Source organism: Sorex fumeus, unplaced genomic scaffold, assembly GCF_029834395.1.
Source record: "Sorex fumeus unplaced genomic scaffold, SorFum_2.1 ptg000265l, whole genome shotgun sequence".
Classification (NCBI taxonomy): domain Eukaryota; kingdom Metazoa; phylum Chordata; class Mammalia; order Eulipotyphla; family Soricidae; genus Sorex; species Sorex fumeus.
This window is the reverse complement of record NW_026606322.1, coordinates 30,543,387-30,566,169: the sequence shown is the minus strand read 5'-3', so window position 1 is coordinate 30,566,169 and position 22,783 is coordinate 30,543,387. Positions and strand designations below refer to the sequence as shown.

Sequence of the window (22,783 nt, the reverse complement as noted above, 5' to 3'; positions counted from 1 at the left end):
GTTAATCAATAATCTACTTACAACACCCACTAAGAATGCTTCAACTCCACAGCTATCGAGTGAGGCTGTTCCTTGGGGGTGCTGTTTGAATTTTCTTAGAAGAAATAGTTGTTTCTTCAAAGGAAGAACATACCACGCTCTAAATAGAAGTCTTGACAGCTACTGGCCAAACGTCAGTGTCAGTAAGCATTCTTGAATTTTTCATTACATACTGTCTCATCACAGGTATTTGGGGGTTTTGTTGCAATCAGTTCTATGAAATACCAAACAATCAATGTGAAGAGCCCTGAATTTTTTTCCTTTGAAATGCATACGTTTCTGGCAGCATGAGAAGCCAAGTATTCATTTCTCTTTAGATGAAAGAACCTTTTAAGTCATGATGATTTGGCACTCCTGCTATGTTTATCAGAAAATAGCAACCAAAAAGTCATATGATTTTTTTTAGAACTTAAGAACTTTGACCATTACAAATGATAGATTTATTTTAGGGTTTATATGCCTGCTTTTTTTTCTTTTTTTTAAATTAGTGAAACACAGTTGTAGACTTATAAATATTTGTGCTTGGGTTTCAGTTATATAATGATTGATTACCCATCCCTCCACCAGTGCCCATTCTCCACCTCCAGTACTCCCAGTATCCCACCCAATCCCCCATCCCCCCATCCCACTCCACCCCTGTGGCAAGGCATTCCCTTTTGTTTTCTCTATCCTTTTGGTTCTGTGGTTTGCAAAAGAGGCATTGAGTGTATGCCTGCTTGTTTTGTCCTTAAAATACAGCTCATCATTAGACTCAGAATTGGAGACTATCCCTGTAATTAATGTTCTTCTGTGAGACTTGTGGCAGTTCTCTGTATTCTGGTCTTTCTGCTAAACAAGCTCTACTCTTGGTGCAGTTACAAGGGCACATTGCCTCTTGCCTCCATATACCCATCACCCTCCTCTTTCTTTCTCCTTGATTGTTTACCCAAGTATCTTACATCTTTTTCAAATCTCACTTTAAATCTCTTTTAACACTCACCCTCCTGGATCCATCACTGTATCTAAATTAATATGTGAGGCAGGTAAAGTGTTTCTGGCCCCATCTTATATACATATATAAAACCATCAACGCTACTTTATCCCTCATCTGCATCTCCAAAGTCAACACTAAACATTTACCCCATTTTCTCTTTGCCTAAAATTTGATCATTTTTCCCTTGATTTTTTTTTTCCTTCACAGTTTTTATTTTGACACTGTCATTTAAAACACTGTTAATCATGGTCTCAGGTACAAGATGTTTCAGCACTTCTCTCAAAACAAGTGTCAGCATCCCTCAAATGTCTAAGGTACCCTCAACTACTTGATAAAATCTATTTTTTTTAGTGAAACAAGGTAGGTTTTCTTAAATGTAACTTATTAGAAAAGTGTGAGGGGAGACAAAGTGAGAAGTGTGTGTCCAACAGAGAACAAAGCCTTCTCCATAGTGTAAATAGGCAAGCAAAAAAGTACAGAGTCAAGAGAGAGAGATTCATGGTCAGGGAGAATAAGGGCTTGAAGCGCCACCTGATAAGCTCATTTGAAAAATTAAATCATTATAATGTGGGTCAAGTGATTATAATAGTGCTAATGTCTATGCTTTTGATGTAATGATGTCACCTCACCACTGCCAAGATAACTCAAAACCCTCCACCTTTATCATTTTGCTATTTACAGTCTTTATAATCATCCCCCCATACAAATTACCCCCCCCACTTAAGTTGGCATTCTCAGTTCAGAATTCCAAGACCAAGGGTTTGTTTATCATTTGATATCTTCCATTTCTTTGTTGTTTCTCTACACAATTCAGATGAGTTATATCAACAGTGATTTGTTTTTTTCTGATAACTGTTTTTCAGTTTTACAGAAATGTTTTACTAGACCTTCTTAAGATATAACAAAAGGTTTTCTGGGATTAATTGTTTAAAACATATATATTAGAGCTGGAGCAATAGGACAGCAGATAAGGTGCTTGCTTTGCTTGCAGCAGACCTGGATTCGATCCTTGGCATCCTATGTGGTCCCTCAAGCATGCCAGGACTGATTCCTAAGTGCAGAGCTAGGAGTAACCCTTGAACACATCTGGGTGTGTCACCCGAACAAAAACATCTCCTAAAGTCACCTAAATTTTTTTTAAGAATTTCTATAACCTAGATATTTAGGAAATTCTTTAAATAGATGTTGTGACTATAAAAAAATAAAGGGACTCATGAGACAGGAGAGACAGCTCAAATGGATGGAGGGTGGCTCTTAAAATCTTTAGGCCCCGAGTTCATTTTCAGTGCCATGAGAATCCCAGCCTGACTAGAGTGACACAGGTGGTCCCCCAGCTTTGCAATATTTAAGCAACAGTGCCCGGCTGAGCCATAATTCTGAGTTGTCAGGTTCTGGCATCACTGAGTGTTAACTTAGAACCCTCGGGCCACTGCTGGGAAGGCGCCTGAACATTAAAAAAAATAATGGGAGACATTTGGTCTCCTATTCAGATTCCTTACCTAAACCAAAGGGCAGGCTAGTAATAATTACATCTTTGATCAAGGTCTTGCAAAAGAGATCACATGTTGAAAGTCAGGGCTCAGATACTTGTTTCACATGACTGGATTGTTAGGTTTTGCTGAGATTTATGAGGAATATTGGTAGGGCACATTATAATGGGTTTGTTCACTTACCTAAACTACTATCTAAACAGAACATCACATTTAGTTAATACGCACCCTTACATTTTTGGTTGTTTATTGTTGCAGAAACCACACCTTTTGGTACCCTGAATCCATTAGGGTTATAACTGTGGCTCTGGGGAATAGGACATAAGGGTTAGGGGTTGAATCCAAGGTCTTACACATACAAAGTCATGTGTTCTACTAATTAAGTGATGTTCCAAGATTCTCAAAAATAATTAAAGACAAATCATTTAATTTATTGGCATTAAAGTGAGTGCTGTTATAGCAGATCTGAACAGCTAAATGGCTAATCTAAGAAGCATTTTAATGTTTATCAGAGACCCAGTAAACTGTATAATATTACGATGGCTACTATGGCATTTAGTACAATATTATCCTTTAATCAATGTGCTATTCAATGGAGTGGTATTGCCATTTCATAAAATCAACCAAGTGATGAAACAAATTCTTTAATTTTTATAAGAATAATTTAGAATTGTGAATATATTCCAAAGTATTAAGGAGTTTACATTTTTGCATGAGCACAGAGAATGTGACTATGATTGAAAGGCTTATTTTTCAACTTGTAATTCAAAAAGACTATTCCTACTTTGATATGGAAATTATGGGATAGAATAAAAATTTCAGTAGCACAATAAATTATAAATTTATCTTAGTAAAATTTATAGTTGTAATATTTATATAAGGTAAAGGTAAAGGCCCTCCCGTTGATCGTCGATTTGCTCGAGCGGGCCCAGTAACGTCTCCATTGGAGACTTTGTTGTTACTGTGTCTGGCATATCGAATACTCTGGGTAGCATGCCGGGCTCTATTTTAAGTGTCTGTTAGCAATTAAAAAGCAGGAGTTTTGAATCAAATTTACATTTAGTGTTGCCATAAGAGGAAAAGTCATTCTTCTATGCTGTTATTAAATTTTCAGTCGATTGAGTAGATCAAAGGCAGGTTTGGATTATCTTATTTCTTTTAAGTTTCAATTCATTATCAAAGTCTCTATTAATGTGATGAATATGGTGAAAAATGTTATCTGGAAGTAAAGAAAGTTTTTGTTAAAAATTAAGAACATTTTTCATTGCCTCGGAAATAGATAGATGCAATTATAAACAGAACAAAAATATTTAATATTGATTATATTGGAAGTAATAAAAAAAAAAGGCCCTCCCGTTGATCATCGATTTGCTCGAGCGGGCCCAGTATCGTCTCCATTGGAGACTTTGTTGTTACTGTGTTTGGCATATCGAATATGTCACGGGGAGCTTGCCAGGCTCTGCCGTGTGGGCGAGATACTCTCGGTAGCTTGCCGGGCTCTCCGAGAGGGGCGGAGGAATCGAACTCGGGTCGGCTGTGTTGGCGGCGTGCAAGGCAAATGCCCTACCGCTGTGCTATTTATTTTGGGCTGGAGCGATAGCACAGAGGTAGGGCATTTGCCTTACAAGCCGCCAACATGGCTGGACCCGAGTTCGATTCCTCCGCCCCTCTCGGAGAGCCCAGCAAGCTACCAAGAGTATCTTGCCCATACGGCAGAGCCTGGCAAGCTACCCGTGACGTATTCGATATGCCAAACACAGTAACAACAAGTCTCATGATGGAGACGTTACTGGGCCCACTCGAGCAAATCGATGAACAACGGGAGGACCGTGACCGTGATTATTGCGTACCAGACCCCTGAAGCCTTTTTTGGTGGTATTAGCCAAAGGAGAGGAAAACAGAAATCCCACTTTGATGGACTAAAGTATATTATTCAATAGAGAAAATTGGCTTCACTTCACCGGCTCAGTCGACTGTGATGTTTTCTACAACCCCTATAGCAGTGATTGAATGAAGAGGTTGTGATAATGGTTGGTATTGATAATGATGATGATGACAAGCAAAATCCCCATAAAAATACAGTGATATGAGCAAGCTGAAAAACCAAAGTTCACATTTTGTTATTCCATTTGTGTTTTATTACTCAGTGACCTTTGAGTCAGGCTCACTTCATATACATAATGAACTAGATGAAATCATAACCAAAGAAGTTAATAAATAGATGAGATTCATAGAAAAGCAGAGCTTACTTTCTCTAAAATTTAGAAATGCTGATTACTTATAAAGATTTTCTCTGCATGCAATTTTAATATGAATGTATAGCAACCGAGAAATGTAAGTCTGCCATTCACACATAGAAATATGAAATAAAATTATATAATTTTGAAGACTGAGAGGATTTGTACCAAAATTTTAACTTCTTTAAGAAACAGACAAAATATAGACCATGTAAACTTACTTCCAAAGCATAGAGTTAAAACTGCTGAGCTGGTATTTTGCATCAGTATCAAGTCTGAAGTTTTATACCAATAGTAAATAGAATAACATATTACTGTTTGTATTACTAATTCTCCTAAAGGGTTTCTTTCTGTACTAATTTAAACTTACATATGCCTATATATATATATATATATAATTTGTATGTCTTGTATTTCTAATAGACAAACAACAAAGTTGTTTTCTTATAAGTATACAAAATAATGTAATAAAATGAATCAAAAGAAGTCATATTTTCAAATCAAGTAATTTATTGTGAATTTAACATAAGTCATTTGCTTGTAATCAAGCTGAGCATAACAGGATACATGGTGCAATCAGATATAAAATAATAAATTATTTAAAATTCTTAAGTATACTCATTGACGAGACTAGAATCACCATCCATTGACAAAGTGTTTTGTCAAATCCACTCATGCAACAGATGCTGAGATATTAGGGCAATTATTTAGTAGAACCCGGAGATTCCGTAACCTCCACAGCAAGTTGGGCGGTAGCAGCCACATCCCCAGCCTCCAAAGCCAGAGTGATAGCCATAGCCTCCAATTCCAGAGCCATAGCCTCCATAGCCACAGCCATAGCCTCCAAAGCCGGAGCCATAGCCTCCATAGCCACAGCCACAGCCTCCAAAGCCGGAGCCATAGCCTCTGTAGCCACAGCCATAGCCACAGCCTAGACCACCGAAGCCTCCATAGCCGTAGCCCAGGCCTCCGTAGTAGCTGCCGTAGTAGCACATGGTGTCAGGGGTTGTGAGTTTAACTTGCTGTTGAAGTCAAGGTCTTGGTGTGAATGTGGACAACTGTACAGGAGTGTTTATATACTCTGAGCAGAAAAATGCAACCCAACAAGTGGGCATTCTTTTGTATCATTTCGTGGTAATCATTTACAAGAGGAAACTCATTAATGTTTGCTAACAAGAAGAGAGACCAGCATTCATTAAATATTTTGTACTTGCTTTACTGCCTACTTAGAATGCCTTGATCTATTTACATTCCTTTATTTTTAATGAGACAAAAAAATCTGCTTTCAATCACAAAACAAAAATTCTTCAAAATAGACTTCTTCATTACTAAACGTGTTACATCATTCCTAGTGGATGGTTGATTTCTCATTAAATAGTTCTTATTTCCCTTCATCATGCCATTCTCTGGGCTATTTTATTTTACCTCCCATCCAAATTCCAATCCACTAATAACATTTAAAACTATAATCTAACAATTCTCAAATGTCAGATTTACTTTTCAAGTTGAACATACACATACATATCCCCGCGACAAGCTGTTTGATATTGCATATTAGTGTGCAAAACATTCACTCACTTTATTAACATAATGCATTTATTTCAGAAACTAAGGAATTATATAAGACAATAGGCTCACTTTTATATCCAGTCTGAAATGCAGTTTGTTAATACGGTCTTAATAATTTTACCCACTATTGCAGAATGGATTATATCCAAATTATATTCAAAATTGATATTTTTTGCTCCAAGCTTTCTCATTACTTTCTTCTTCTTTCTATATTCTTCCACAAAATCTGTATATAATTTATTGAACCATATCTCTCTTTAAATTTAATTTTAAATGATTTAAATTGAATGACTTAAATTTAAATTTAGCACTGTAGCACTGTCCTCCCTTTGTTCATCGATTTGCTTGAGCGGACCCAGTAACGTCTCCATTGTGACAGTTGTTACTGTGTTTGGCATATCGAATATGTCACGGGGAGCTTGCCAGGCTTTGCTGTGCGGGCGAGATACTCTCAGTAGCTTGCCGGGCTCTCAAGAGGGGCGGAGGAATTGAACTTGCTGAGCCAGGCTGACAACTTGCAAGGCAAATGCCCTATTGCTGTACTTTAAATTTAAATCATTCTTAACTGATTTCCAATACATTCTTGTACCAGCTAGATTCTTATCTATTTTTTTTTTTTGCCAATCTGGACCTCATTTCTCTACTCAGATTATTCACTCTTTCCTCTCATTTTTTTACATTTTACTTACCAATTCTGTGTTTTCTAGCTCTTTATCTTCTGTCAGTAATGGAAAAGCATTTTTCCCAGACATTGCTTATTTATTGAGGTGCTAATTTTTAAAAAATATATATCTATACTTTTAAAATCATCTAGTCTTAAAATATCAATGACTTGAAATTTTACAAAGCAGACGTTTGGTACTGAAAAAGTTGAGATAGGAAACCAGAACATAAAATTGTCAATTTTCACTATCTCCTCAGTTCAGTCCAGAAACGTAGCATAAGCAAACCCATATCTACTTCCATCTAGAATGCAGCCTATCTCAAACATGGGTATTCAATAATATGTTTATTTTATGTGACTTAAGGCATGCTAGTGAGGGTTTTGTTTTGCTTGGTTTTCCTTTTATTGCTGTTTTTAGTTTTATAAGTAGAATTAATTTTAGACCTTTCTTTTTAGAACTGAAAAGTCCAGGGCTCATATATTTAAGGCAAGTGCTCTAATGCTGAGTTATATTCTTGGCCTCCAATAAGTTATATTTTCCAACTTAATTTGTTTATTGGACTTGTAAATAAAGCATGCTTGTTGAATAAAGAAAAGAATAAACCCTGTTTTTTATGATTGTTAACTGTCACTGTCACTGTCCTCCCACTGTTCATCGATTTGCTCGAGCGGGCCCAGTAACTTCTCCATTGTGAGACTTGTTGTTACTGTGTTTGGCACATTGAATATGTCACAGGTAGCTTGCAAGGCTTTGCCATGCGGGCGAGATACTCTAGGTAGCTTGCCGGGCTCTCTGAGAATCTCAAAAATGGAATATGACCTCTAAATATTCAAGTTTTAAAGGACTGTTTATCCTGATGTCTGCTGTGACTGTTAGACCCCTTTTTCTTAGGTATCAATTTTTTCCATATTTGCTTTCAAATCTGTAAAAAAAAATAATGATTTTCAAAAATTTACATAGTCAATGAGTCATTTTGAAGCCAAACAATCTTTGCTATGTCTAAGAAGTTTAAGAATCTTAGGAATGATCATAAATGTCTACTCGGTCCTAGGTTATTGGAAGAGGTAATTTAGTTTGTTTCTGATGCAAATAGCTATATCCACTTCAGAGAAAACCAATATTTCTTAAATATTTTATAAAACTTCAGAATAAAATATGCCAAATTTATTTAGTTTCAAATAAAAAATAGAAAAATAAATATCACATTACATATCACATTATATATCACAAAAAGTATATCACATTATCTATTATATATCTCTGTATATCATAGAGATCACAATTAAGTATATGCACACATATACATTGGCATATAGCATATAAGCACATACGAATACAAAAATACATATGCATGCAAATTTTGTGGCTAATAAAAAGTTGTGAAGTATATTAATGATTTAAATTTAATGGATTAAATTTAAATTTAGCACTGTAACACTGTCCTCCCTTCGTTCATCGATTTGCTTGAGCGGGCCCAGTAACTGAATAAGTTTCATTGATATTTTATTTGGTTTGGGGACCATCCCAGTTGTGCTCAGGACTTACTCAGCACTTCTTAGACATTGTCATGATTTGTTTGGCTCTGCATTCAGGGATCACTCCTTATAGGCTCAGGAGACCGTATGGAGTGGTGGGGATTGAACCCAGGAGGACCACTTACTTCCATCGCAAAGACTCTTCTGCTGTGCTATGTCTCTAGTCCCTTTAGTGATATTTTTATGGATTAAAGAACAATGATATCTCTAAGAAAATAATTATTTTTTGAAATGGATAAATTAAATATTTCCTATGTTAATTTTTTATTTTACTACGAATTCAGTAAAGTCAAAGACTTGAACAATGATATCTTTGTATTCTCTTTGGGGGAAACTTTCTAAAATAAAGACAAGTTAATTTTGAGGGTCACATCTTATTTGAAATGTAAAGGTAAAGGTAAAGGTAAAGGCCCTCCCGTTGATCATCGATTTGCTCAAGTGGGCCCAGTAACATCTCCATTGGAGACTTTGTTGTTATGTGTTTGGCATATCGAATACGTCACGGGGAGCTTGCCAGGCTCTGCCGTGCGGGCGAGATACTCTCGGTAGCTTGCCGGGCTCTCCGAGAGGGGCGGAGGAATCGAACTCGGGTCGGCCATGTTGGCTGCGTGCAAGGCAAACGCCCTAACGCTGAACGCGCCCGATTTGAAATGAGGAAAATATTATTTTATTGACCATAACATAGCTTTATTCTGGAAATTGTGAGCACTGTATCTATAGATAAAAATGTTTTTCCTCTATTTAGGTGAAAATTTAAGCAGAAATTAAGATAGACTGAAATATACTAGGAATGTCATTATTTTTCCATCTAATGCCAGTGATGATTGTTTTGATCTTTAACCTTATAAGGAATGTCCATCAAACAAAGGACTTACCTAATCTATCTAATCATGTGTAAAAGAATGGAACCATACAATAATATCTCACTGGCGCTGCACATTGAGGATCTAAAGCACCCAGGTTGGATTGACTGGAAGGTGAAAAGTGAAAACTGAAGGCTGAAAATATTTGCCTTTATGTGGGAAAATGAGTCTGACTTTCAAATGAAGTCTTTCATATTTTGATATATACATATATATGCATGTACACATACAAAGATCAGTAAAAACTATATAAAGCTAATGTTAGAGTTTCAGTTCTCTGTATCATGACATTTAAATAAATCATGATCTTAGAAAAAGAATCCTTCATATTCCATAAATTTAACTATGATCATAGAAGTTGAGCAAGACTGGTCAGATATATATATATATATAGATAGATAGATAGATAGATAGAGCTATAGATATACATATATATGTATACACTATTTGACTATAAGTAGTGATAAAATAGTAATTGAATGGAAGGAGACTAGAATCTTGCCCTTGATCCTTATTCTATCATTAAAGTATAATTTAATTCCATAGTAGTTAATTTTCCTCTCTCCTCTCTCTCAGTCTCTTTCTCTGTTTCTGTCTCTGTCTCAGTCTCTTTGTCTCTCTCTGTCTCTGTCTCTCTATCTCTGTCTCTGTTTCTCTCCTTTTCTTTGGCTTGTTTTATTTTTGATTCACACCCGGCTGTACTCAGGACATATTCCTGGCTCTGCACTTAGTGCTTGGGGAATAATTTGGAGTACTAGGGATCAAACTCAGTTGGACCCATGCAAAATAATCACCTTGCCCATTTAACTATCTTTCTGGCAGAGACATCAATTTTCTGACTATTCCTTCAGACCATCTAAGTTTATTTTTAGCTTTCAATGTGAGAAGCCTGTGACTGCTTTCACTTAATGTTTATCTGTATAATGTCCCAGGGCGGCCATGGGGAGAGCCATGGAGACTCTCTCCCTCTCCTCCCGAGTTGAGGAAGGGGGGAAGTCTTGGGCCACTCCCCCTGCTAGGACGGCTCATGTCATAGGGCAGACAGAGGATAAATGAGGGCCAAGCTGGTTGGTTAATCAGTTGCCATTTATTCCATTCTCCCCATGTGCCTATTCCAGTCTCTCTGAGCCCCCCATTCTAGTCTCTCGCTGCTCCTCATTCCCGTCTCCTCCTGTCTCTCCCACTCATCTCTCAGTGCTCCATCTCACAGCCTGGGCTTTCTCTCTCCTGTATTCTCCCCCTACATTCCTCTCCCTCTGTCCCCTTGCTATTCTTTCCTCACTCCATCTTGTTGTCCTGTTCTCTCTCTCATTTCCAACTCCTCTTTCTCTCTCTCTCTCTCTCTCTCTCTCTCTCTCTCTCTCTCTCTCTCTCTCTCTCTCTCTCTCTCTCTCACTCCCCAGCACTGGGGGCAGATGCTACACCCAGCCCCAGTCCAAAATCAACATAAGAAAGCCCTTCCTGACTACCCATCAGGCTCAAGGGCAGAAACACCACCTAGTAGTGTTTCTCTTCTCCTTAGTCCAATAACTTAATTAACATCTTAATCCTACTTCTTAATATTAGTTATTTTTGTTTGGATACAGTAAGAGATACATTGAGGCTTATAGGGTGGCTCTCCTGGGAACATCTTGCCACAGACTCAGACTACAGTGCTCAGTCCAGATTAATCCTTTCTATCCCTAGCAGGAACTGAATCTAGTTATTACTTTTTGTATCATGACAGAATTTGCCCATGACTATGCTATTTAACTTATAGTTTAGCATTATCTCACTTTGGCCATAATACCAGGATAGCACATAGCTTACCCTTTGCCCTGGGTCCATCCAGTCCCTTGTCGGGACCCAGCTTTTGGGGTGCTAGGAAGTAAGGGCAACTGAGGCTTAAGTTGAGAGTACAGATGCCCAAGAGGTAAATATCATTGAGAGTCAATTAACTCCCACGTTACAAAACATTTTTGTAACATTTACTATCTCCTTGTGTCCATATAGAAAGGACATTGCTCTAAATTAACTATACAGAGGACTTAAGGAGAAGAGAAAAACAATATTTACAAGTTAACAGAGCACAAAGAAAGAAGTTACAAATACACATAGAGGAACGGGAGCACTGTGATGGGAGTAACCCAATAAACCTAGACTCCCTACAGCAAGGCTGAAAGGACAAACCAATGTTATCCTACACATATCCACCTTTGCAATTTAATAAATTTAACTAAAATTGAACATTTTATTTAATTTAAGAGTATAACTTTAATAACACTATTACCTGAATATACTCTTTGTTCTCATAAAAAAACACTGATATTTGTTTCCAAATTATTATTCTTTCATTGATAAACATGTATATTATTTTGCCAGGGCAATATAAATTCTGCTAAATAAGAAAGCTCATTAGATTAAACTCTGCTTGAGATCTATATAAATATAATTAAATTAACCCAAAATAGGGCTTTTCCCATTTCCTTGGACTGAAAATTTTTTATTGCTGTGATAATGGTGAAGAAGAATGCCCTGTCATATTATGAAAATCCTTTTAGCTTATAAAGTTAACTGAAAATCTTCTTAATATCATAAAAATGACCTCTATGAATTATCAAATTGTTAATGAAAATGTCAAATTATCAAATGGTGTAACTTCAAATACAAATATTCATGTAAAAATTTACTAATAATTAGTAAAAATTATTTATTATTTTAATGTTATGATTTGATTTACTACATCTTCCTGAACTGACAATATAAATGGCAAGAGCCCTGCAAGCTACCGAGAGTATCTACCTTGCACGACAAAACCTGACGAGCTACCCCTGATGTATTCGATATGCCAAACACAATAACAAATGCCACAATAGAGGGGTTACTGGGCCTGCTCGAGCAAATCAATGAACAACGGGAGGACAGTGACAGTGACAGTGACAAATACATTTGAAAATATGGAAGCATTTGATATACAATTGATCCCAATTGAGCAGTGTGAGTTGAAATGAATATTAAATAAATAAACTTATGGATAGGTCAAATGGTTATCACATTTCTATTGTCCCTAAATTTTGGATATTTCCTAAATCAATTTAAGGGTAGAAATATTAAATCAATAATCACTTTAACTCATTTCAATTTTTGTCTAAGCTAGCCTTTGTGTATGTATGTGTGTGAGAGAGAGAAAGAGAGAGGTCCATGAAAAGAAAAAAATATCTTAAGTCAAGAACATAGTTTGTTTCATTGAATACCAAGTAGAATATGATCACATTAATAGAATAGGCTTCATAAACAAAACCAAAGTCATGCTTTTTTTTCAAATACTTTATTGGAAGGCAAGTGGATAACCCATTTAATAAATTAAAAAACAAATGGATAGGATTTGAAGACTATATGGGCATGAATATAAAAATTAGCCAAAATTGGTACAAACTATTTCTGCACAAATAACCCTGATCAAGAATGTCCATTTGCTGAGCCCATATTCAGAAAGCTTCATTTAGTTCCAGGTGTTAAGATATATGCATGCAGTTTAGTAGAACCCAGAGTATCCGTATCCTCCACAGCAAGTTGGGCGGTAGCAGCCACATCCCCAGCCTCCAAAGCCAGAGCGATAGCCATAGCCTCCAATTCCAGAGCCATAGCCTCCATAGCCACAGCCACAGCCTCCAAAGCCAGAGCCATAGCCTCCATAGCCACAGCCACAGCCTCCAAAGCCGGAGCCATAGCCTCTGTAGCCACAGCCATAGCCACAGCCTAGACCACCGAAGCCTCCATAGCCGTAGCCCAGGCCTCCGTAGTAGCTGCCGTAGTAGCACATGGTGATGGGGTGAGTGAAGTGGTTTGCTGTTCAAGGCAAGGTCCTGAGTGTGATAGTCCCTGTCTGTGGAGGTGTGCTTTTTATACCTTGATTAGATCATGTGACCAATCACCTGCCACATATTTGGGGTTGTTCTCCCTGCTACTTGCTACAATCCTTACAAAGAGGCTCTTGAACTCATTAAAGTATTTAGCTTGCATTATCTCCTAGTCACGGTGTCACTTAAACACATTTCATCCCTTTTATGAAATGGAATTTGAAAATCTTCAAAGTCTGGTCATACCAAACTAGATGTATTTCTTCATAGTCAGGTGTATTTAACTCAACATATTTCAATGTGCTATGCTTTAAAAATTAAAGATTGAATCATCTCTGGCTTGGTTTGAATTGTTATTCCCTACTTAGAATAACATGAAAGAAATTGTTTAAATTCCAGTGTCTAAAATTTATCTTATCATTTCAAGATATCCAAAACTTATAGTGAAGTCTCCTTTCAAAGTTAAAAAAAAAACTTAGAAAGCCTGAAGGCATCAACTCAACTGATGGAAATAGTTTGGAAATTCAGATAAAAATGTTGGAATAGAAATTGAGCCACCTTTTTCTATGATTCATATACTATTGACCATCATAGACAATTTTCTTTTGTTTAGTTTGGCATACTTGTTTGACCTCTTATCAAAATTGAATTAACAAGATAAAATAATATTGTCCAAATACTCAAGATACATCATAGTAATGAAATATTTTATAAAAGACTAAAAACTGTTATATATCCTGCCTTTCTTTTTAGCATGTAACTTATTCAAAGTACTCTGAAAAATAAAGACTGATTCTCCTTTTCTGCCACTTTCTCCCCTATTTTCTCCCTTTGCTCTATCTATATAGCTGATTTTTCAGTCTATCCATTTCCAAATATCACTTTGACTCAGTTTCTCTTTTGGATCTGGAACTAGGTGAAATAGTGAGGTACATAATTCTTCTTTTATGTACATCATTTTTACACACTCTTTAGTTAAATTCTTCTCTATTTTTATTTATGTCTATCATATATTTTTTTAAAAAAAACGTTTTGAATTCTCTTTACCTGTGATTGGTTAAATTTATTTTCTCTCAGAAAACAGAAAGTCGGTCTCTTGCTAAGATATCAAATATTTATCAAGATCTTAAATGTTAAGAATATATCATTTGCAAAGACCTTGTGAAATTTATTCAAAGACAGAATGTCTTCAGAATTTCCAAGAGTAAGTTTGACATAAAAATGTATAGAATAAATAAAAAGTTGAACACAAATATCCTTCAGCTTAATCCAAATAGTGTATCACCTAGAACCTAGACACCCATATATGCACTTAATTTTAAATAAACATCTTTCTTATTAACTCAATATGGCATCAAACCTAGTCAAGCTTTTGGTGAGACTATAAAAAATGGTTTATTTTTCCAATTGGATTGACTGTTCACTGACTAATCTGAAGCATGAATTGAATAAATAAAGTATTAAATAGGTTAATGCATCCTATGATTCTTATAAAGATGGCATCTGTTATAGACACAGGTAACTTACTATGATGTATTCAAGTATTTAAAAAATCAATTTAAACTTCTTGTTTTAATGAAACATATAAGCCATTATTTTATTTGTTTCTTCTTGTTGGTATGCAAAATATATTAAAACACAGAAATCTAAAATATGTCATTTATATTTTCATATATTAAAAGACTATCTAAATAAATCATGCTGAAATTTCTAAAATATCTCTTTTCACTCTACCAGAATTATTTCTTACAAGTTTGATCTGGGTATTAAATAAATGAAATCATGCATATATAAGTACTTCTCTCAACCTCCTGAATTATTGTGTATGTCTTTATACCTGTGAGATACACATGTGCTATCTGTGGAGTTAGTTTTATTGTTTTTATTATGGCAAAGTAGTCCATTGTATGAATAGACTATAATTTCCCATTATAGCTCTTGTAATACTGTATTTGTGCACTTGCAGTTTATTTGAGCATAGAAAATGTGGAATTATTATAATAATTTTTGTCCTCTTTCCTTTTATTTATTTTTTAAAATGTTTTTATTTACTGGATAAAGGTTCTATGTATTGTGAAGTATTCATTATTTTATATGGAATAGCGATAGTGTGTTTGCCTTGCATGTGGATTCGATTCCTCCATCCCTCTCAGAAAGCCTGGAGAGCCCGGCAAGCTACCGAGAGTATTCGATATGCCAGACACAGTAACAACAAAGTCTCCAATGGAGACGTTACTGGGCCCGCTCGAGCAAATCGACGATCAACGGGAGGGCCTTTACTTTATTTTAGTTTAACAATTGCATTGGGCAGCTTACATTTTATATATGTCACTTCAGTCTGCTTGATTGTTCAGGTTTTTTTTTTCAGTTTTTTCTTCTCTCTTAGGAACTGGTTCCATTATTTATTACTTTAAAAATAGAACAACTGGTAGATTGTTTAGATTGTTCATTTCTTTCATCTGCTTTCTCCAGAACTGCTTCCATTATAATGTCTTACTCTAAAAATAAAAGTTAATAGTTTGAATATTTCATGCTTTTAATGAAGGGATGGGGTTTGGCTACATCCAGTTCTGCTCAGGGCTCAGTCCTGTCTTGTATGCATGAATCACTTCTGGTGGGCTCTGGATGTCATATGTGCTGTGAGGGGAACTGGACCAGCAAGTAAAAGGCAAGTGCCTAACGTACTGTACTCTCTGATTCCTAAATATTCAACTTTTATTGTGTTCAACTAAAACCCCAAAGTGCAAAATAGCTTAATAGATTTCAGTATATCATTCTTCCTTCTAACTCTGATATACACCAGATAGGGGCTTGAAATGATGAGACTGATTTCATGCAGATAAGCAATGGTTTATCCTTCTAAAATAAGGATGCACTGGAGTGACAACGTTGTTTTTAGTTATCAAAATTTTCTTTTGATTCTGATTATTTTATGAGAAATGCACATTTAAAGTAGGTAAAGTAAGAAGACTGAGAAAGGAAATCCAAGGGATACTCTAGGAAGACTTCAACTTTAAATAGATGGTCTAGACTTTTACAAAGGAACAGTTCCAAGAATGGCTGTAGGCTCTTGTTTATGCTATGAGAGGATTTTAAAAACATTCTTTCATGCTATGACATAGGGTATTCTTTGATAAAATAAAGACATTTATTTTAATTCTCCTTATAAATTTTGTCCTCAATAGGACCAGTCTCTGAAGTTTGTGACTCAGAAAAGTAAAAAGATAAGGATCCATCTAAGACCAACCCAGTATATAAAGTAAAGAATGGCTTGAAGGAAGCAGTGGTGTTTCTACCACACAGAACAAGACATTCCTGCCCTCTTAGGAAAATAAACACTAAAGCACAGAGAAAGAAGATAAAAAGCAAAAAAATGCTCAACAATTTTCCTTAAATACAGAGAAGATCAAAAAATTCAGTAAGTCCAATTTCTAAAAATATGATATTACATTTGCTGGGAGTGTCAAACATATTTCCAATTAGTTATCTTTATTACCATTTTCTTTTGAGCTACAGAATTCTTTTCCCCATATTGTGGAGAAATGCTATTAGCCATTAAGAAAACAGAATAGCTGACATTGTACTTCTGTCAGACAAAGTGGTACACTGATCTGATAAAGTCATCAAGCTATTAATTTCCTCATCTACTCAATGTAAAACCAATGTGTTAGGATTGGATGTTTGACTGATTGACTAGATTTAATGATTGACTAAAATGGGTAGCTGTTCGGAGCTTGCTAAACCAATTTATTCTTATGTTTAATTAAACAAGTCTGCAGTTTTGTACAAATGCATTCCAGCATTTTCATAGCATTTAAATTAGCACTGCCTAATCACTTTTCTCTCTTTTTTTTCTTTTTGTAAATCTAGTAACCAAAACAACAAATATACTTCAGGATTCTGTTTTTGTTTTGGGGCCACACTTTGCAGTGCTCAGGGCTTATTCCTGACTCAGCTTTCGGGGTTCACACCTGGCAGAGCTCCAGGGTTCATATGGGGTGCTAACTCTTGAAACCAGATTGGCTACATGCAAGGCAAGCATAATACTCACTGTGCTATCTCACCAGCTACCATAAAGGTTCTAAATTGAAACTAATGCCAAATATTAAAGTGAGGTACAAAATGCATAAAGTGCACTACTTCTTGTAACATCTATCTTTAAATACCTATGTTGTTGCAGGGACATATAATCAACATTCAAGGTAGTTTCTTTTTTAAAAAGTGGGAGAAAAATAGGGGACCGGAGTCATAGTACAGTGGGTAGGGTGTTTGCCTTGCACATGGCCCTCCTGGGTTCAGTTCCCAGCATGCCATATGGTCCCCCGAGCACCGCCAGGACTAATTCCTGAGTTCAAAACTAGGAAGTAACCCCTGGGCATCACCGGGTGTGACCCACAAAGCCAAAAAAAATGTGAAGAAAATTAATACACAGTGCAAGGGAGAGTCAGTATTTACATAAAAGAAATCATATAGCCACAGGTGTCATTTCAAAGTATTATAGTTTATTGCAGCAAGCATAGAAAAATCCTAGTTATGAAAGAAGACAGGAAGCAAACAAATTTAGGAAGATAATTCTTAAAAATATCAGATATTCAAACAGGCATAAATCTCAGTTTGGGTTTAGTCCTCGGAGATTATTTTCGTTCAACTTTTGTTTATTTGAACAGAGCTTATCATCTCATGACCGCAGATGTTTGGCGCCCAGCATGGGATTTCAGTAGAAGTTGGAGAATCCATATCCTCCACAGCAGGACGGGCGGCAGCAGCCACATCCGTAGCCACCATAGCCCGAACCATAGCCGTAGCTTCCATAGCCAGAACCACAGCCACAGCCACAGCCACAGCCTCCATAGCCAGAGCCATAACCAGAGCCATAGCCTCCATAGCCACAACCCCAGCCATAGCCCTGGTTGCGGAAGCTGCCAAAACCACAGCCATAGCTAGAGCCTAGGCCACTGAAGCCTCCATAGCCATAGCCCAGGCCTCCACAGCAGTTGCCGTAGTAGCTCATGGTGTTAGAGGTGGAGGTATTGGTTTTCTGTGCAAAGCAAGATTTTGAGTACGAATAGCAGCTCGTGCAGAGGGATGCTTATATACCTTGATCCAAACATGTGACAAATCACATGCATCCCCTCCTTTTGTGGCATTTTAAAAAATTATTACACTGGGAACAACTCATTCATGGTCCTGTGACACAGCATTCGGTTTTCACACTCATTAAAATGTCTGAGAGAGCTTTGTTGCCTAGTTTGGGTGGCCTTTATAAATTACTATACCACCATGCTGACACGAAATATGACCATTTTATTTTTCTCAATTATACCTTGATAGAGTTGGAGGAAAACTTCTTGCATCACATTATATTATCAAATGTTGTCGACTCAAAAGCTGGATATTTCAGATCCTAAGTAGGTTTTTTGTAGTCAAGCATATCAATTGATTTGGGTAACGTGGTTTTCAGCTGAAGATTTCTTCAATGCCATATGTCTTTGAGTTGTTTTACTCAAAATTTGTAAGCCTATAACTGTACCTCATGGTTTTTCACTAATAAAAAAAGAAAAAAATGTTAAAAAAATAAATAAAATAAAATAAAATATATATAGAAGGAAGTCAAACATCAAGATCTATAATGTATCCTTTCATGAATTTTATTCCTTCATTTAAAATGTAGTTTATCTCTTTCAGACAAGTAAGCAGTAGAAAAAGTGAGAGCCAGGAAGAATCAACTTGATTCTTAAGAGTAGTACAGTGGGTAGGGCATTTGCCTTGCACACGGCCTACCTGGGTTTGGTCCCTGGCATCCCATATGTCCCCCAAGCACCATCAGGAGTAATTCCTGAGTGCAGAGCAAGGAGTAACCCTTGATCATTGCTGGGTGTGACCCAAAACTAAAAAAAAAGACTGAAACAAAGAAAAAAATTAGGAAAGAAAAAGATGGGTTATTTTTATTTAATTTTAGAATTTTTATCATACTAACTGGCATAATTTTTCAATTTTTATACAACTTTGAAACAATAAACTCCAATTATGCCTGTTACAATTGATGAAACAATGTTAACCTGAACTTACAAAAGCCCATTGCTTACTGTTCAATCTCTGTTCTGTCTTCTAGGCTTAGATAAATACGGTACAAAATTGTTCAGACACCTTGGGCAGATCTCATTAATGGAAACACTTTAAATGTAGCTTCAAAAACAGATGATAAGTAATTGTCTTGGATTCTCCCGTTTCTCTGGTATGATTTCCAGCCATGAAGCTTCTGAAAAAGCAGATTACATCTTTTTTATCTTCACAGTCACCTGTCCTTCAACTTTTTACTCATATGTATGAGAGTTTACATACAATCTCTTTTTGATAAATGGGCTTAATTTTCAGAAGAGTTTGTGTGGAGGGTTACTACACCCAGCAATGCTCAGGGTTTACTTCTGGCTGAAGGAGCACTTCTGGTGGTGCTCAAGAGGCAATATTCATATGTCATGCAAGGGATGAAATCACGATTGGAGTGCAAAACAAGCACTCTCTGTACTATCTCTCCATATAGAAGACTTTTATGCACCCAACCACCTCATATTTATCTTTCCCCTCAATATCAATGTATTGAATTAGTATGATACATTAATTCAATAGTGTATCAATAAGTTTTCTAAAAATCTCTTCTGTTCTCAAAAATATCTTCTTTTCCTCAAAACCTGGATACCCACTTATCTTTTTTTCTGCCTCCGTAGCTTTTTTTATTTTATAAAATTTCTTGGGTATACTCATATAGTATTTAGCTTTTTTTATGTTGCTGTCATCCATTAATGCATACACTTTTGCAATTCATCTCTATTCTTCTATGGCTTGTTATTTTTTGAATAATTTGTTTATCACTCCATATAGTCTTATCTGAATGCAAGACTGAACGTAATATTTTATTCTCCACTCATTTATTGATGAGAACCTTGATTACAAATTTCAGCAATTATGAATACAACCTCTGTAAATATTTGTCTTCAGGTTTTGTGTGCAGCAAATTCTCAACTAAGCCTTTGTGATGTCTCAGTATGTCCTATATAAAATAATATATTTAGCTTTGGAAGATAGCATAAGACTTTCTTCTCAAACTATTGTATCATTTTGCATCACCATCAACAATTAATAATGATTTTATTTTTCTCATTCCTATTGGCATTTGTTGTCTGTGTTTTGAATTAAATTTTATATACACATATATGCAATATACATATATACTAAATACGTCCTCCAGGTATACACAGTTAATGGTTTGGTGCTAAAGGTCCACCCAAGCGGTCCATTATACCTGCTGCATATCACTCTGATCCTGCATTTTAACACTTGAGCCATATCCCAGCCTTATGATTTCTTTTATAACCTCACTCACCCTCTATATGATCACTAACCAATTTTTATATTGTAGGTGAAATTGGGAAGTATATAAAACTTCTTTATGACATCAATTTTTATTTAATTTCTAATTGGCCACTTCCTCCTTCTTCTTGTATATTTACCTCCATTAGAACAATTTTCTTCTTGTATTTCTCTTCTAATTTCTTATTTTTTCCTTTTATTCTACGTAATATGACAAACAAATCTCTGTTAAGTTAGTAAATAGGTGTAAAGGTCAGAGATATTAAAAAGCTAATATAACAAGGTATTTCTCCATAAGATTCAATAGGATAACATCAGCACTGGAAAATTTTCCAGAATATCCAAAATAATTTTAAAAGACAAATATTTATAGAAATAAATTGAGGTCAAAAGTTCTTCAGCTGACTTCAATAGCTTAGTCACATATGGCCAAAGTTAACTCAGAGCCTAGTTAAGTCTGAGCAATCTAGCCCCTAACTTCATGCATTAGCCTTTGAGAACATGTTAATGTTATATATTGCTTCATATGTGCTCTTCAAGTTCATTTAATCTTATAAGTAATTTTCAAATGATGAATTTTCTCAAATGTATATGTATACCTGTATTTCAAAGTTATCAGGTAGCTGAAACACACACACAAACACAAACCCAAATAACTGCTACAAGGATAAAAGGATTCTAAACTTTTTAAACACAAGTGTTGCTTCTCACAGGCATTCAGGGCTCTCTGATTTCACTTGAGTAATATTTGGGGGCCCGGCAAGCTACCGAGAGTATTCGATATGCCAGACACAGTAACAACAAAGTCTCCAATGGAAACGTTACTGGGCCCGCTCGAGCAATATTTGGGAAGGCAGGAAGCTCAGACCCTTTCTAGCCTTAAAGAAATGTGTAACCACTATTCCATTTGCCTTATTATTTTAAAAAATTATAATAATGGATAATATATGTGCAAGTTGAAGTGTACATTTTTCAATTATATATTTCCTTCCTAAACCAAATTAGTAAATATGTTTTAAGGTCAGAGATATTAAAAAGCTAATATAACAAGGTATTTGTCCATAAGATTCAATAAGAAAACATCAGCACTGGAAATTCTTCTGGAATATCCAAAATAATTTTAAAAGACAAATACTGACAGAAGTAAATTGTAAAACCTAATGTCCAACAGGTATTTATTGCTTATTTTCGTTAGTGTCACTTAAATGTGAGAGCCAATCTCCAAGAGTTTTTTTTAAATGTTGTAGGTACCATATACCCAGTGATGCTCTAGGGACCTTGCAGTGCTGGGGGATGAGTCCAGGGCCTTACATATGCAAACATGCTGTCTGTCTCTTGTGCCTCACCCACAACCCTTAAATTTCTAAATTTTGACTACAGCACGTATAGATCTTGTCAATCGTTTTCAAAATGTTCAGTACATTTACAGCTCTACCAAAATGTAGGAAATGTGAAATAGCTTTACCTCTTTGATAGTACTTAACATGTTCAGGTTAATTTGGATGACTATTTTATATGTATCTAAATGTTGCCTGTTTTTTAAGTGATGAGTTATAACATTGGAAACTATTATATATTCTTACTGATAATGTTGACATCCCCCTCGTTAATGTGCCTGCTCATCCATTTTGTCAATATTTAAGCTGTATAATTTTATTATTATCATTGATATATTGAAGTTCTTTATATACTTGAGTTCAGTATTTTGTCAGATATATGTTTCATATGTTGGAAAATTTGTTTTTTAACTTTTAAATGATGTGATCTAAGTTTTCATAATTTCTTCATATACTGCAGTGCAATTGATTATTTTTAAATTGTATGTTTGAGGATTCATTGTACTAATTAGGAAATATTTGGCTGCCTCACATCTTTTTAAATTCCTATGTCTGCTCTCTTGGATTTTGTTCCACTTTAATCATTCATCTGAAATTAAAAGGCAGTTGAGAATTTGAATATTCCATCCTCATTAGTCAACAGTAAGCTTTCAAATCACACGTAAGTCAGACAGTTTTAATGAGGTCATATTCTGCTTTTAAACTCTACCAGATCTTCCATTCATCATGGGATTGAAGATCAAGGAGTATAACTCTGGAAAAGGTACAACTATTTCCTGGAAAGAGTTAGATTGGAGAGCTATTTTAATTCCAACAAAATCAATACAATCTAATAATAAAAGAAAATACAATAATACAATACAGAGAG

General features: G+C 35.7%; 3 protein-coding genes across 4 annotated transcripts; all 3 read right to left on the bottom strand.

Annotated features, from left to right (window-relative positions):
* Window positions 1-5,446: 5,446 nt before the first annotated feature.
* On the bottom strand, window positions 5,447-5,734 carry LOC130018476 (keratin-associated protein 19-3-like). Its single transcript, XM_056109168.1, has one exon. The coding sequence runs from the start codon at window positions 5,732-5,734 to the stop codon at window positions 5,447-5,449; it is 288 nt and encodes a 95-aa protein (XP_055965143.1).
* Window positions 5,735-12,885: 7,151 nt separating this feature from the next.
* LOC130018667 (keratin-associated protein 19-3-like) lies at window positions 12,886-13,173 on the bottom strand. The gene is made up of 2 exons (XM_056109467.1): window positions 13,110-13,173; window positions 12,886-12,998 (listed from the first exon to the last, which is right to left on the bottom strand). The coding sequence occupies exons 1-2, from the start codon at window positions 13,171-13,173 to the stop codon at window positions 12,886-12,888; spliced, it is 177 nt and encodes a 58-aa protein (XP_055965442.1).
* A 4,751-nt stretch (window positions 13,174-17,924) lies between these two features.
* LOC130018661 (keratin-associated protein 16-3-like) lies at window positions 17,925-18,221 on the bottom strand. 2 transcript variants are annotated; one of them, XM_056109458.1, is made up of 2 exons: window positions 18,121-18,221; window positions 17,925-18,015 (listed from the first exon to the last, which is right to left on the bottom strand). In XM_056109458.1, exons 1-2 carry the CDS (start codon window positions 18,219-18,221, stop codon window positions 17,925-17,927), a joined length of 192 nt encoding a protein of 63 aa, XP_055965433.1. The 2 variants fall into 2 exon arrangements, with proteins under 2 accessions (XP_055965433.1, XP_055965432.1); XM_056109457.1 differs by having other exon boundaries at window positions 17,925-18,055; window positions 18,158-18,221.
* Window positions 18,222-22,783: the final 4,562 nt, after the last annotated feature.

Coding starts and splice junctions, on each gene's coding strand:
- LOC130018476 (XM_056109168.1), bottom strand. CDS start 5,734: ATGTGCTACTACGGCAGCTACTACGGAGGCCTGGGCTACGGCTATGGA.
- LOC130018661 (XM_056109457.1), bottom strand. CDS start 18,221: ATGAGCTACTACGGCAACTGCTGTGGAGGCCTGGGCTATGGCTATGGA. Junction 18,056..18,157: donor TGGAGGCTTCAGTGGCCTAG/GCTCTAGCTATG, acceptor CTGGCTATGGAG/GCTGTGGCTGTGGCTGTGGC.
- LOC130018667 (XM_056109467.1), bottom strand. CDS start 13,173: ATGTGCTACTACGGCAGCTACTACGGAGGCCTGGGCTACGGCTATGGA. Junction 12,999..13,109: donor TGGAGGCTTCGGTGGTCTAG/GCTGTGGCTATG, acceptor GTGGCTATGGAG/GCTATGGCTCTGGAATTGGA.